This window comes from Apaloderma vittatum, unplaced genomic scaffold (assembly GCF_000703405.1).
Source record: "Apaloderma vittatum isolate BGI_N311 unplaced genomic scaffold, ASM70340v1 scaffold28414, whole genome shotgun sequence".
Taxonomy (NCBI): Eukaryota; Metazoa; Chordata; class Aves; order Trogoniformes; family Trogonidae; genus Apaloderma; species Apaloderma vittatum.
The window spans coordinates 11,813-26,705 of NW_009714784.1; the positions used below are offsets into that span (position 1 = coordinate 11,813).

General features: G+C 39.7%; 1 protein-coding gene across 1 annotated transcript in view; it reads left to right on the forward strand.

Annotated features, from left to right (window-relative positions):
• The window catches only part of LOC104273538 (retinal-specific ATP-binding cassette transporter-like), a gene marked incomplete at its 5' end in the record, with an annotated part of 35,046 nt that overhangs the window by 10,552 nt on the left and 9,601 nt on the right, over nucleotides 1-14,893 (forward strand). The window contains 13 exons of the mRNA XM_009868898.1: nucleotides 583-788; nucleotides 1,206-1,254; nucleotides 1,780-2,021; nucleotides 2,479-2,603; nucleotides 3,464-3,562; nucleotides 4,613-4,802; nucleotides 7,741-7,835; nucleotides 8,973-9,005; nucleotides 10,113-10,218; nucleotides 10,345-10,419; nucleotides 10,891-11,060; nucleotides 12,038-12,215; nucleotides 13,650-13,765. Coding sequence (XP_009867200.1) covers nucleotides 583-788; nucleotides 1,206-1,254; nucleotides 1,780-2,021; nucleotides 2,479-2,603; nucleotides 3,464-3,562; nucleotides 4,613-4,802; nucleotides 7,741-7,835; nucleotides 8,973-9,005; nucleotides 10,113-10,218; nucleotides 10,345-10,419; nucleotides 10,891-11,060; nucleotides 12,038-12,215; nucleotides 13,650-13,765 — 1,684 coding nt within the window. The remainder of the gene's footprint in view (nucleotides 1-582; nucleotides 789-1,205; nucleotides 1,255-1,779; nucleotides 2,022-2,478; nucleotides 2,604-3,463; nucleotides 3,563-4,612; nucleotides 4,803-7,740; nucleotides 7,836-8,972; nucleotides 9,006-10,112; nucleotides 10,219-10,344; nucleotides 10,420-10,890; nucleotides 11,061-12,037; nucleotides 12,216-13,649; nucleotides 13,766-14,893) is intronic.

The window sequence follows — 14,893 nt, forward strand, 5'->3', positions numbered from 1 at the left end:
GCACATAACTATGTCTCCTTTTATGCTGCAATCTCATTTTGCAGATCAGTACTGCTGAGGCCCGCTTCTTCAGTACTTGTGTCTAACATCTGTATTGTATGGTAACATGAATTTGATAAGGGATTTTTGTGGTTTTGCTTATCATTTTCCATTTTTTATGTATATGTAGTCTCAGGCACAGAGGAAGAACTGGAAATTTGTATGCTTTGGGGATATGGACCAAGTTTTGAACTATTCTGCACCAAAATGTGTAATTTGTTAATGAAAACTGAAGCATACCTAGAGCAAAGGAAACTGACTTTCTCAGAGAAGGTTGTTTTGGCTTTTCTACATAAGAGAAAAACTTCAGAGGATATTCCTGAAGATTTTGTTGTGCTTTATTAACAGACCTGAAATAGTTTCCTGCTATATAGTTCCAGACCATAATTAGCAGCTTAGCCCAGTGTAGTACAGAATTAACTGACATATCTGTGAATTAGATAATAAAGCAGTCCCCTTTGGTATAGTGCAAGCAGCAGCTTTTGAAATCATTCTTAGCATGGTAAAATATTCATTCTTTGACACCATTTTGACTATTCACAGGAGATCTGAATGAACTAGCAGAAGTAATTCATCATCATATCCCAGAAGCAAAATTAATTGAAAGCATTGGACAGGAACTCATTTACCTTTTACCCAATAAAAACTTTAAACAACGATCTTATGCCAGTCTCTTCAGAGAACTGGAAGAAACATTGGATGACCTGGGACTTAGCAGTTTTGGAGTTTCAGACACGCCACTTGAAGAGGTAACAGGAAGATTAGAATACCTGCTGATCTTACCATCATTTCCCAAAATGCTTTCTGATACAGTTCCTGTTCTTAAACATGTGATTTTACTAATTCCTAATATCCTCTTGAAAAACTAGTCACATATGCTGTGGCACACAACAAGTCTTTGGTATGGTCATAGAGAAAGGATCCAAGCCTTACTTCATGTTAGCCTTGTGGAGCATGACACCTGAAATCTGTCTTTCTATTTTAGTTTGTTCCTTTCTTTAATTTCTGAGATATTTTATAAGAGACCTCTGACTATGTAATAAGCAGGAGTACTGAAAGGATGTCATTGTTTTTCTGTTACATTAAAGGATGATGTATAATGTTCCAGAAAGCAGGTTTTTGTAGCTGTTATATTCCTAACTGGGAGATGCGTTTGTCTGTGCCAGGTTTTCCTAAAGGCCACAGCAGAAGCTGACCCGGGAGTGCAAAAAGCAGGTATAGATCCATGAACCAATATTTGATAAACTTTTCTTGGGACTGCTCTAGATTCTGAACACCAAGTAAAGAGCAGCCTTAGAACTTTCAGTCTTTGTACAGTGCTCTTGCCAAAACAAATTTGGTCAGCAAATACCTGTTTTTAGGGCCTGACATGGTACCTGAGAAACAAGATGCAGTCAGCAGAAAGACTTTTATTTAAATTGGATGAGGTACTTAACTATGTAAATAAAAGTGGAGTGTCAAGCCCCGAGATGTCAATGCTTTTAGTAGTTTTATTAAAAGTACTTTGCTGACCATTAACCCATAAACTACATACATGATGAACTTGTTCAGCCTGCTGAATAAGGGGAATGTTAACCTATATGGTGCAACTAGATACAGCCACAGTGCAACAGTTGTAATTAAAGCAATTTGATGATGTGATATATACAGTTGGTAAAATCTGGAGCTTGTTGAAGTATTTATGCAACCTTCATGAATGGGGGATAAAGCATCTTCTCTGCCCCTTTTCGGTTAACCTAGGAGACACTCAAGAAGACGGTTCTACTCTTGGCAAAACTTCCACTGAGAACAAACCAGCTGAAAAAAACACACTGAAAACTAATGACGCTTCTCGAATGCCAGTAGGCAGAGCAGGAGAGCAAAATGAAGGCAGAGGGTCCCGACAGTATAAAGGTTTTCAGCTTGTACAACAGCAGATCAGAGCACTGCTCATCAAACGGTTCCACCATGCCTCCCGAAGCCACAAAGACTTCCTAGCCCAGGTATTGACTCACTTTTGCTGTTCTTACTCTTTCTTTTGCTGTTCTTGGCTCTTTCTTTGGACTTGATGATCCCAAGGGTCTTTAACAACCTGTCTCTTTGCAAAGCCACAGAGATGGTGCAAATGGGTAACAGTGTCCCTAACTGTTCTAATTGTGATTCCAACTCTTTTGCCTCTTACTCTATTTCTTTCTGCCTAGAATCTGTCACCTGAACCAAGTTCATGATTCAATCACTACTGGCCCAGCATTTTATTTTCAACAAAATACACTTCTGCAACAACCAGAATCTTAAGTGAAAGCCTTGGTAATTAAATTGTTGGTGTTCAGGAGCTAAGCCAGAACCAATCTATGTGCTCCTGCTGTCCCTCCTTTGTTTATATATATTATGAGATATGTTGTAGAGTGATACTGTACACGTATCTAATAACCTAGTGTGATATTTTCATGTTCCCTGCAGATTGTCCTCCCTGCTAGTTTTGTGCTGCTGTCTTTAATACTTACAGTCATTATTCCTCCATTTGGAGAATATCCTCCCTTAACCTTACACCCTTGGATCTATGGACAGCAGTTTACTTTCTTCAGGTAAGAGGATGGGCTTTTCTCACTCTATGTGGTATAAAAAACTGTTGACTCCATTGGAATCGGTAGATTTAAAATAGCATGAAATTGTTGCAAGTGGAGAATACTAGACATACTGCCAGTATGTCTAACCAGTAGTCCTTCAAATATCCTGCTGTCTTTGGTACTCTCATCCTGGTACCTGAATTCATAACTTCAACACTTAAAAAGTTACATGTCCTGCCTAACAGGAGATCCAGGATAGTAAGAAATCTGACTGTTTCTGATACACCATTGAGCTATTCCTTTATTCATAATCCTAGAGAACAGTGAGATTCAAGCCTATCTGCTGACCTGTGGTAGATTTATTTATAGTTTGTACAGTATTTGGGCAAAGTTATGGAAACAAGATGAATGCAGAGACTCTTAGGGTTTTATTAATGCTGCTTAGTGGTTTCAGTATCCTTTGGCTGGATCTGAGGGTTTGGGGTTTTTTTGCCTATTAGCACTTTGTCTCCTTTAATTCTTCGTAGAAGCTAGAGTTCTGTTCTTTCGAGGTCACTGCACAATTCCTCTGTGTTCTCCTGAACATTTGCTTCACCTTCACTTCCACATACTCCAGAGCTGAACTTATACCAAGCCAAAACATGTGCTATGCAGAAGAAATGGCTAAGTCCTATACTAGATCACAACTAACAGAAAGCAGCAAAACTGAAGGCAATAATTCTGAAGCATTTTTCTTGAGTTTCATAGTGAAAACTCAAATGAAACTTTAATTTATACGTGGTTTTGCCATATGGCCGTCCTTCACTGGTTGCTATCTGTACGTCAGTAGAACAGTTTGAAAAAACATTTATAGAGAAATTTCTGTCTTATTTCCTTAGCAATGAGCGTCCTGGCAATGAGCAGATGGTCTCCCTCACTCATGCTTTCTTGAATAAACCAGGATTTGGAAATCGCTGCATGAAGAATCAGCCTCTTCCGTAAGCTGCTAGCTAATGTCTCTTGAACAAGATTCTAGCAGGGTATTACTAGTGGAATTTGAATACTCAAACAAGAGTGAATTGACTTGACTTTTCACTAGAGCCAATGCTTCAGATAATATCATTGGCAATAACAAAATTGGTCAAGAGTAACAAACAAACGGCAAGACAACAATGCTGCTGGGTTAACAATGATTCACAGTGCTCAATGTGACTAGCTGGAAACCAGCTCACATAGCCTTGTATTGAGAATTTAGCAACCTTGAAATATATGTCAGTAGACCAGTGGGCTCAGACTCAAATCTTCCCAGCTTCCCTGGTATTTTCCATGTGTGAGCAGTCCCCTCAGGTTATGGCTGTTCCCACTGGTGTGTTTAGCAATTGTGTTTAGCAAATTGTGTGTTCAGCAATTGCTCAGATTGTGAAGTAGCAATAGGACAGTGTCTATGATTTGAAGCTATTCTCTCACTGAAGTGAGAACAAGTTTAGTATAACTGTAACATTTGTTGTCCTACCCACTTACTCTGCCTGTGAATCCTGCTTTGGAGCCATTTGTCACTGGCAGCCAAGTTCTTTGTCATTTGTTCCTTTTCTCCTGCCTCTTTCCCAGTCATGACATCCAGCAACTTGATTCTTCTGGCTGTCTTCTCTCTTCCCCTTCCTCTCCAATGCCTGGTACCGCAGGAACAAAGAGGAAACTTAAAAAAAATAAAGAGAGAAAAAATACTGCATGAGCAAAGAAAAGGATCGTTTCTTCGCAAAGATATGTGTCCAACTGCCAATTTTCTGTGTTACTGCTGGGTCAAGCACAGTCCCCTTGTTCCTTCAGTGTCCTATCTGCAAGCTGAAGACAGTAAACTTGGCAAAAATGTGGGGAGAGATCATATTTATTCATATTTACCAAGTGCTCTAAAGTGGTTTTATTATTCATAACTCACAGGATAAGGTTTGAGAGGAGAATGTCTGCTGGGAGCATTGTGATTTTGTGGATTTCTGAGCTCTCATGAACTGTATCTCTGGACAACTTAACGAGTCTATTCCTCTGCACAGGAACTACCCGTGCGAATATATGCCATCTGCCTGGACCACACCTGCTGTTCATCCTAATCTAAGCAACCTCCTACTGAGCCAAAAGTGGAGCCCTGAGAATCCTTCGCCTTCCTGCAAGTGCAGCACTGACAAGAAACTCACTATGCTGCCAGAGTGCCCTGCGGGCGCAGGAGGCCTCCCACCACCACAGGTTTCTGTCCTTGTAGAAAGCTTTCATGGAAAGTGCTGGAAAAGGAATTAGTGTATAAGTACCTTGCCAAGCCAATATACATGGAAGGAATCAAGTACATTTTTTCTGAGGGAGCAGGAATTGCTGGAATTTGGAATTCCATTTCAGAATGTCCTGTTTTAAGCTAAACAGAGCCAATTCTGTTCAGTAATTTTACTTTTCAGCTCAGTCTCTTCTAAGAGGCTGCACTTTCTCACGTTAATAACATGCTTCTGCAGATGGCACTTGCTACTAGAAGTGAGAGTGCCTGATGTTTGCCGTTACTAACAGAGATTGGTATGCAAAAAGGCTCTTGCTTATACTTGCTCCTGTAGTTACCAAGGTCACTGCTGGATCTTGTGTGCAACATGTTAGGGGTGCTGAGAAGTAAAAGGGGCCATCAGAAAGTAAAAGGTTGCACCTCTGGGAGTGAGAAATGGGCACGACAGGCACCCAACAAGAGTATTCCATTCCATATACATCATATTCACTGAAAAACTGAGGGATCCCAGGGTTAAGGTGGTTTCTTCAATGGCCAGTGTCTGAGGAGGACTCTGTCAGTTCTTCTGCCTTTGATCCTGATCCTGAGTTCCCAAATCCAGCTCCTGCGTTCTCGTCCCCTCTGCTGCTGAGCCTGGGACTTCCCTGCTGCCGCCTGCTCTGCAGCAGTAGTGCGGATTGCTGTCAGGTGGAGTTGGGTTCGATATCGGGTTTGTATATATTTGTATATAGTTCAATATTTGTATTGTTTCCTTATTAGTACTATTCTTGTTTTATTAAAGCTGGTTTAGTTTTCTTTTCCAATCCATAAGTCTCTCTGCCTTATTCCCTTCCTGTCTGGGGAGGAAGAGGGGTTAGAGAGCATCTGTCGGCGTTTAGTGGCCGGTTCAGCCATAACTCCAAACACAGAGGTTTTGGAAAAGCTTGCACATGTAAATTAAATTTGATTACTATCTTCATCCAAATAGCAACATTTTCATATAGAAGAAAATAACCAAAATTTTAACAATTTATCAGATAACTTTGAAATTATATTTTTTGCCTTGAAGAACAATTATACTTAGAAGATTGCCTTGCTTTAAAGAAGGGAAGGAGGGAGAAATAGGAAAAATGACATGATTTTGAAAAATACTGAGTGGGGTTATCCCCTTAGAAATGGGAAAACTGAGTCAACGTCAAATAATTTTTTGCATGTCTTTTGGTTCCATTTCTAGAAATAAAGTTCTAAACTAGCAAAACAAATGTTTGTATGCATGTGTGTGAAGAGGAGTAATATAATAACCACTGGTGCTTTATGGAGAAGAGATGAGAGCTACATTCCCACCTGCTCCAGTCAATGAATAACCTTAGTAGTGGCATTTGTAAAATGTACTTGCACTTTTGAAGACCAGAAAAAAATTACAGCCTGTTAGTGTTTACATTTTCTGAATGTTTTTCTAATGAGTTAAAGAAAACAGAATTGCAGCCACTCTCAAAGTAATAGCTCACTAATTTAATATCTTACCACGCACACTGTTTTGGCACACAAACTTTAATATTTCTGTTTGCCAGGGTACACATTAACCAAATGACTAAAATAATTCTAATTTTAACACCAATGTCACAAGTTTAATCAATTTCTGAATCCAAATCCATTATGTGATCCCTTAAAAATACTGATTCAGCTTACTTTGGTTTCTCTAACATGATTCACAAAACAACAAAATTGTTTTGTTAGCTCAGTCAGTTGAGCATAGCGCTAACAACGCCAAGGTTGCGAGTTCGATTCCCGTTCGGTCCCCATGTGTTGTCTCATCTAGTCGAGAGGTGGTGTCCCTGGCGCCAGGGAGGCTGGATTAGAATGATCTCTAAGGTCCCTTCCAGCCTAGGCCATTCTATGATTCTATAGAATTACTGTCTATGAAACAAAAAAAATTAATAAAGAGCTTATATTCTAATTGTGTCCACAGCAAGTAATCCCTGTCAAATGGGCAGCCAAAGTTGAATTTTGCTAATTACGTGCTAGTGTATTTGATAGGGAAATTTAGTCTAAAACTTCAAATCAAAGGAGGATCCAAAATATTTTTTTTTTGTAGGGATTCTAGCTGTCTTAGTGAAATGTGTGTGTTATAATATCCTGATAATTTTGCAGAATATGGTAATTTTGTATAATTTGTCAGGAAGTTTACATCTGAGTCTCCAGTGTGTGAATAATTGTCAAGTATATCTGAGCATAGACAGCTCATTTAGGGAGGGCCCTATGAGGATGCCACCAGTCTCCCTTTGTATTGTTCAGAATTAGCAAAACCGTCTGTGTCATCTGGTACTGCCTCTCTGTGGACAAATGTAGGAACTTACGGAGATTTCATTAGACTTGCTTTCTGAATTGTTACTAGGTCATTTTAGGTTGCAAGCATAGCCCCCTGGAAACGCCCAAGACTCTCTTTAAATGTAGTCCACCTTGGGATAAACTCAGCAAGTTTGAGGCTTTGTGTTTCCCAATGACTCTGTATTTGCAAAAGACTCACAACAAAGTTTTCATATTAATTTTTACTTCAACTTGCTAAATCAGAGGATTATGATTTATCTTCACTGGAACCTTAATTTATTTGAAAAGTTTCCTTCTTTCACAGTGATGAAAAAGCACTGAGCAACCCTGGCTTTTGTTGCAAATAACTGAGGCCAGACTTCAGGGTGAAGTGCATCTGCTTTGTGTCAGGCACCACAAACTTCTGTGATTTCATTATTTCTTCTGGTATCTTAAAAGTAAGGATATTTGGGCAGGAAAGTGAATGATCCACTCTCATTTCAGTGATACCATGAACCTGGGCAATTCCTCTGAACCAAAGCTACTTTTGCTGCATTACTCACAAACAGTTATGTATTAGCTTTAGAGACTGTGAAGTTTACTGTGATTAATTAGATTTTCTTTTCTTTCCAGAGAGTGCAGCATAGCACAGAAATTCTTCAAGATCTGACCCACGGAAATATTTCAGATTTTCTGGTGAAAACATATCCCGCTTTGATAAAAGGAAGGTAGGGGTGAATCTCTTTTCGTTTTTCGCATGTGGTATTTTGTATCTGGCCATGAAATTCCCATATAATAACAACATAGCATCTGATTTGCCGCAGTATTGTGTAGATTTGAGCATCATGTCCATAATCGTAGAATCAGAGAATGGCCTAGGCTGGAAGGGACCTTAGAGATCATCTAGTCCGACCTCCCTGTCATGGGCAGGGACGCCACCTCCGACTAGACCAGGCAACACGTGGGGACTATGTGAGAACAGGAGATGGTCATTTTAGGGGGGTAGAATTGTTTCAATCACACCTGTTTGTATAATCAGGTACTCCTTTACAGGCAGAGCTAAGTTGCAGCGCTGATGGAATGTTAATGGTAACTCTGTCAAGGGTGAGGATATTGGTGTCTCTGTACCGAATGATGAGCTGCCTTGAAGAGAAACTAGTTTGTGTCCCCAAGGAACTGTTGCCATGCCAGCATGACCATCTGCCTGAGATAATCATCACTTTCTTCCTCGAAGCGCTGAAGAGCTGAAGAACAGTGTCATTTAGATACATCTATCCTACTGTGAGCTCCTCGGCTTGCCTGAGTGTCGCACACAGAATCACAGAACATTACGGGTTGGAAGGGACTTCGGGCATGTAGTTAGCTGAGCAGTGTCCATGGCCTATTATTTCTGATTCAGGCCTTGCTACCTTTTCAGTTCCCAGATATTAGCAATGTGCTGGCTGCCTTTGAGTGGCTTCTCTTAGCACGTCATAAATGCTTTAGATACATCTTCTGAAATCAATTCATTATGGATTTAGCATAAAGCCAGTATTTGTCACTTTAGAAATCTTGCTTGTCTCCGTGAGAGCTGGAGATGAATCATGTCAGAAAATAAAACAAAAACAAAAAAACTTACTGCCAGAAGACTTTTGGAATGCCAAAAGTCCTGACAACTCAAAGCAGTCAGCAGCAATTAAAAAAAGAAACCAAATTTAAAAATAAAAAAACAACCAAAACCAGCAAAATTAAACGCAAACCTGTCTATGGGACACTAGAGATCTGCAAAGCATAGGAATTCACCTTTAATTTCCTTTTAAGCCTGACAATACCATTGACTTTGGGTCAGTGCATTAAGAGACAGGATTCTCTTTTGTCTGTTTCAGCTTGAAGAGCAAATACTGGGTCAATGAGCAAAGGTAAGAAACTAATTCACAGATTACGGTGGTAAATAAGGGAACAATGAATTTCTGTTTAACCACATGGACTCCTCTGAATGGAAAAGGGGAATTGTGGCAGATAGTATAGAACAAAGGGATGGCTTAAGGTTGAGAGTCAGCAAGGGTTCCATAAAGACAAGGGGTTATATTTGTTTGGACTACCCCCACAAGGATAAAGGCCAGAGACACACAATGGAACTATCAAAATTTTATTATCTACAAGATTCAAGAGTAATGGAATCTGAGTGATAGAAAGTTACAATACGATACTGCACTACGTTGTGATAGTGCTGATGCAGCTCTTTCAAAGTGCAGCTGAAAAGTACGGCCCCTCCTGGGTATGATGGAACTTAGACACCACCCATCAAATACAGAGCAAGTGCAACTCCTCATCCCTGCTCTGAATATGTGCAGTCACTGTAGAACAGATTCCACCAGTGCTCCACACTTATGTAGAGGCATCAGCTAACCCCAGTGTGGTGTTTACACTGCAGATACTAAGCTTAGAAAGATGACTGACAGGTCTGAAGAACATACTGGGTTTTTCGTCAGCAGTAGGAATTCACTTTAAAGATAACAGCTGGACGACTGGCTTCCTTCATGGAATATCTACTTATTAATGTACATTACTTTCTGTGGGATTAGACTTTAGTTCATCTCATGCAATATTATTTATCATTATGGAGTATTGACTGGCACCAGCACTGGTGAATATCTGATCCTCTCAAGGCAACTGAATTTTTAACTCAGGTCCATGCTGTTGACAGTCCTCCATGCTGTCCAGACAGTTACATGTCAATTATTTTGATTTAAAGATTTTGTGCTGTTTTCTCCAAATTATGTATCTAAATAAAAATTTTCTCAGGATCCTGGCATGAACCCCTCAGAAACTGATAGAACTTCTATTATTTATAAGTCCTGTAAATCCCAAATACAGCTTGATAGAAAAAGAGTGAAGATTGTTATACGTTAATTATATGACATATAGAAATCAAACCTACATTAAGTGGATTTTTAGTATTTCATCAATGTACAGAGTTTGGAGTCTGTGGTAAAAGTGACTGATGATACTGTTCTCTTTGTTAGATATGGAGGAATTTCTATAGGAGGAAGGCTTCCAGTCCTTCATGTTTCTGGAGATCAAATTGTCAATTTTTTAAGTGGTCTTGGCCAAATGATGAATGTGACAGGAGTAAGCAAGATTTTCTTTTATTTCCCTCCCCCTCCGCCTTACTAAAGAATTGTTATAAAGCTGAAAACCTGCAACACTAGATTTCACCCAGACAGCTGATCTTTAGCCTTTTCTTTTTTCTTTTAGGGGCAGACTTCACTGGCTGCTGCTAAAGAAATTTCTAATTTCCTTAAATACATGGAAACTGAAGATAATATTAAGGTACTTGCTGGAAGTAGTCTGTTAACTCACAGCCTTGCTTGATATAGATTTCAAATTGTGAGAATATTGCTAGTGACATTCTCAGATGCAAGAGGAGCTGAAGTATTATGCTATTTGTAAGTAATAGGGATACAGTGTTAATGCAAAGTTATTTCTAATGTGAGATATTTTTTTAACCATGTTCTTAGTACTTCTTGCTGTCCTAAATACTTCTGAGTAGGGCACGTCCTGCTAGATTTTAAAATATGCTTCTGTAAAATCCTTTGACTGTGGTTGTCCAACCATTTTAAAAGCGTAGTATGTGAGCTCCTCCTGCTGGACTGCACCTGGGAGCTGTGAATTCCTGATCCTGGATTCTTCCCTGCTGACAGTGCCCACCGAAGTAGATAAAAGGCAGTCAAGTTTTCTCCTGCAGCTCCGGGTTATTAGTGAAGGCTTCTTAAATGAATTTATACTTTCTGGTTCTTTTAGGTGTGGTATAACAATAAAGGCTGGCATGCTATGGTTAGTTTCCTTAATGTAGCCAATAATGCAATCCTTAGAGCTAACCTGCGGACTGGCCAGGCCCCTGAGGAGTATGGGATCACTGCTGTAAACCACCCTCTGAACCTCACTAAGGAGCAACTCTCTGAAGTCACTGTGTAAGTCTGCCCCTCCCTCTCCTGGCAGCTTACTCTACCTCCAGTGTAATCACACTCTGAGAAGAAATAGTTCAGTTAACAGAACATGGAGGCCTTTCCCTGAAGTTTTATTCCAATCAAGAATTAGATACACAATCTGTTCTTTTCTGTCTCATTATATTCCTGTAAGAGTTCATTCCTGTCCCACGTAGGAGCTATGACCACTGGTTATACATGATTGCATGTTTCTCTTGATTTCCAAGAACAAAGACTACAAAGTCTTTGTTCATGCTCCAAAGCCAATATATGTACTTCTGAAATAAAGGAGAGATCGTACTCAAGAAAGGAATCAGAAATTGAATTGATTACATGTAGACAGTAGTCAACAACCTTCATCTTGCTGCCAAGGACAGCACACAGGTAGATTTTCAATGGCATGTAGCTGTGTTAGTGTATTCCAGAATCTGAAGGCGATAATTTCTGAAAAAGACACCCCTAAGAAGACATGACTTCCCACTCATGTCTCCTGTGTAGTTCAGAATTCAGCGAAACTGAAAACTTCAGCCTTAACACAGAGGCAAGATCTCTCTTCATCTCACTGTCTGCAATATGCCTCTCTGAGTGCCTCTTTTCCCAGCTCACAGAGTACTTCCACTGTTGTGTCTTACTGTCTAGTTTGAGACACACCATACAGGAAAGGCTGTAAAACTGAGATATGTGTGTATACATGTATATCTAGAGAGAGGAGTTGAACTGTTTCAGATAAACAAGGCAACTAAAAATCAGGGAATGATGCCACCATCACCCATATTTGTTAGATGCAGTCCCCAACCCAACTTGGGAAAATACACTGGCACGTTTTGAAACTGGAAGAGTCTTCTACTTACAAAACAACTTTGGTATTTCTAGATCTTAAAATTCCCTTCAGATTCCCAAAATGCTCATATAGTGTTGTGTCCATTCCCTTGTTCACAATCCCCTGTTGTGCTCTATTTTAGGCTGACCACTTCTGTGGATGCTGTTGTTGCCATCTGCGTGATTTTTGCTATGTCCTTTATACCATCCAGTTTTGTTTTGTACCTGATTCAAGAACGTGTAACAAAAGCCAAACATTTACAGTTTGTCAGTGGTGTGAGCCCTGCGATCTACTGGCTAACTAACTTCATGTGGGACATAGTGAGTAACTGCTGTCTGATTTCATAGCCTGCAATTATTCCCGGGTTTACATGAACTGGGGACTAATTGATGAATTGAGTGCAGCTGATTCTGAGCATTGCCAAGCCTTCATGTCTTTAAGTGTTCCTCAGCGAGCATGCTAAGTTCTGACCTCCTAATAGATATGGAAATTTAGTTAGATGAGCAACTCAGTATTCAACTAATGAAGCTGAAATTGTTGTAATCTTAGGGCTTCCAGTCCTTACAACTGAATGTATAATAAAAGTACAACTTGCCGTAGCAGGGGAAAGCCTGGCTGCCTGATGCTGGTCACTCCTGCCTTCTAGAAGAACCATAACATATGTCAAGATATTCAAGAAATCTCTCTGGGGGAGATTCACAGACTGCTGGAACAGTAGCTGGAGGCCAGAGAACATACTCTAGGGTGTCTAAAGTGACATAGATTTATTTGTGTAGGTCACTGAACACTGCCCACTGTGTTGTTCCAAAAAGATTTAGACCACAGGCCCAGGCTGGCTTAGACAGGGCTCAGATACCCTCCTGATACTCCTCAGGCCACTTTGTCTCAAAGGAGCAAATTCTTTGCCTGGCTGAGGCACAGTAAGGGGCTTGTTTTCTAGCCGTGCCTTCTCAACAAAGAAAGAGGCCAAGGGCTTATGCAACTAGAAAAGCAGGAACATGGAATTGAAAAATTAAACAAACAAAAAAAAATCAAATAATTGAAAAGCCCAAACCTCTCCAGGCTTCATAAGGTGCTCTTTCAGGAGAACTTAAAGCAAAGCATTAATTCTGTAAATGAGAAAAAAGAAGCAGGTCACTGTGTTCCTGTCCCCTGCTGGTCACAGCAGCCTCCCAGCAGCTTCCTTGCCAGGAATTCTGCTTGGCTGTGTCAGTTGACAGCATGATGCGAAGGTATTAGTTGGTGTTAGCAGTTCTGTGAAACACCACCTCCCATTCTGCATGGTGAGCTCTGTGCATTGTGGTAGACTAGAGCTACTGAGCAGAGAAATTGAGAAGAGCAGTGGCCAAGCATACTCACTTTAGCCTCCTCCCAGGAATGTGGCTCAAGTAACTATCTTTTTCCCTCCCACACAGCCTTTGCACCACCAGAAACTGCACTTCAATTGCATATTCACGTTCTCTTTCTGTGGGCAACCTGCCAGCAGGACCATGAATTAATTGGCTCACAAACCATAATCTAAGAAACAACAATACTTGTTGCATTTTTGATGAACAATCTGATAAAAGATGACTCAGAAAATTGTTGAGTGCTGCCAGGGACCCGTTGATCCAAAAGCTTGGGTGTGACTAGCCTAGCTCATAAATTCCAGTGTTCCTCAATGCAAAATCCTGCTGGAATAATGTGTAGGATCTGGATATGTTTGCAGTCCTTCTCAGGTCTTACACACTTCTCTTCACTCTGTGATGTGGCAGGTGAATTATGCAGTGAGTGCTGGAATGGTTGTGCTTATATTCATTGGATTCGACAAGAAAGCTTATACTTCTCCAAGTAATCTTCCTGTGCTTGTTGCCTTGCTACTTCTGTATGGGTGAGTGTTCAAGGTTATTTCTGCATGTGGGGCCCTGTACTTCACCTGGAAATTATTTCATGTTATTGAGCTTGATACTTAGTGAAATACAGCTTTAAAGAATAAAACTGAGTGGGTACGATACAGGTTAGATCTGGATTCTATCCCTGCTTCAGGATATTTACACACTCTGTCTGGCCACATGGTGTAAAGGACATTTTTATTGTCACTGCCGTATGTTTTTAAACATTAAATGTGATTCTTACAGACAAATAAATTTGTTCGGTTTGCTGCTTTGATATGTACGTTGTAGGAATTTAGTGATTGTTCATTTGCCTCATTGACAGCTAATGTTAAAATATCTTCCAGAATGTTAAAATATCTTCCAGCATTTTAAACCCAAGGACAAAGAATACTGAGACTTCAACTCTTTTCTTAACTTCAAATGAGCATTTGAGCTGACAAAAATCACATTTTATAAGGCTGACTGAAATACACTTTCATTTAATTAGTGATCATATATTTTATATATAAAATCCTGATAGCCCCGAAGCTGATGTAATCTGGGCAAAATGATCAGCCAGATCTATTTCTAAAGCTAAAGAGAGAAGTGGAACTTTTCACATCCTCCTGTGTATATCACAAATTAAGCCTAATAGGGAACAGTTCTTTTCTGGGCAGCCTGCCTTTAATTTTCAGAAGATTTTGTGTTCTTTGAATGAAAATAACAAGAAAATGCAAATCATTGTTTAATCTTTGTAAAGTACCCAATGTTTAAAAAAAGCTAACAGAATGTTCACTTGGTTTAATTTTTAATGATACCTTTTTAAAGTGCAGTGGTGGTATCTTTATTAAATTGCCTATGGCTCTGTATATTTTTTAATAGAGTTCATGGCTGTGTGGATGGAATTTAAAATGTTTTTGCGTATTTTAAAGCAGCAACCAAGATGAAATTTTCAGAAAAAATATAATCACAGGGCTATCACGTCAATAACAATTTCATAATTTGTTACTCAAAATAAAGAACAGAAATGAAGATGAATTCATAGCATCATATATTAGCCCTTATGTCCATCTGCAGTCACAATGGGAAGCTTAGGATGTTTCTTTCTGACCTTGCGTGTTTTGTCCTGTTAAGCGGGTCAGGCT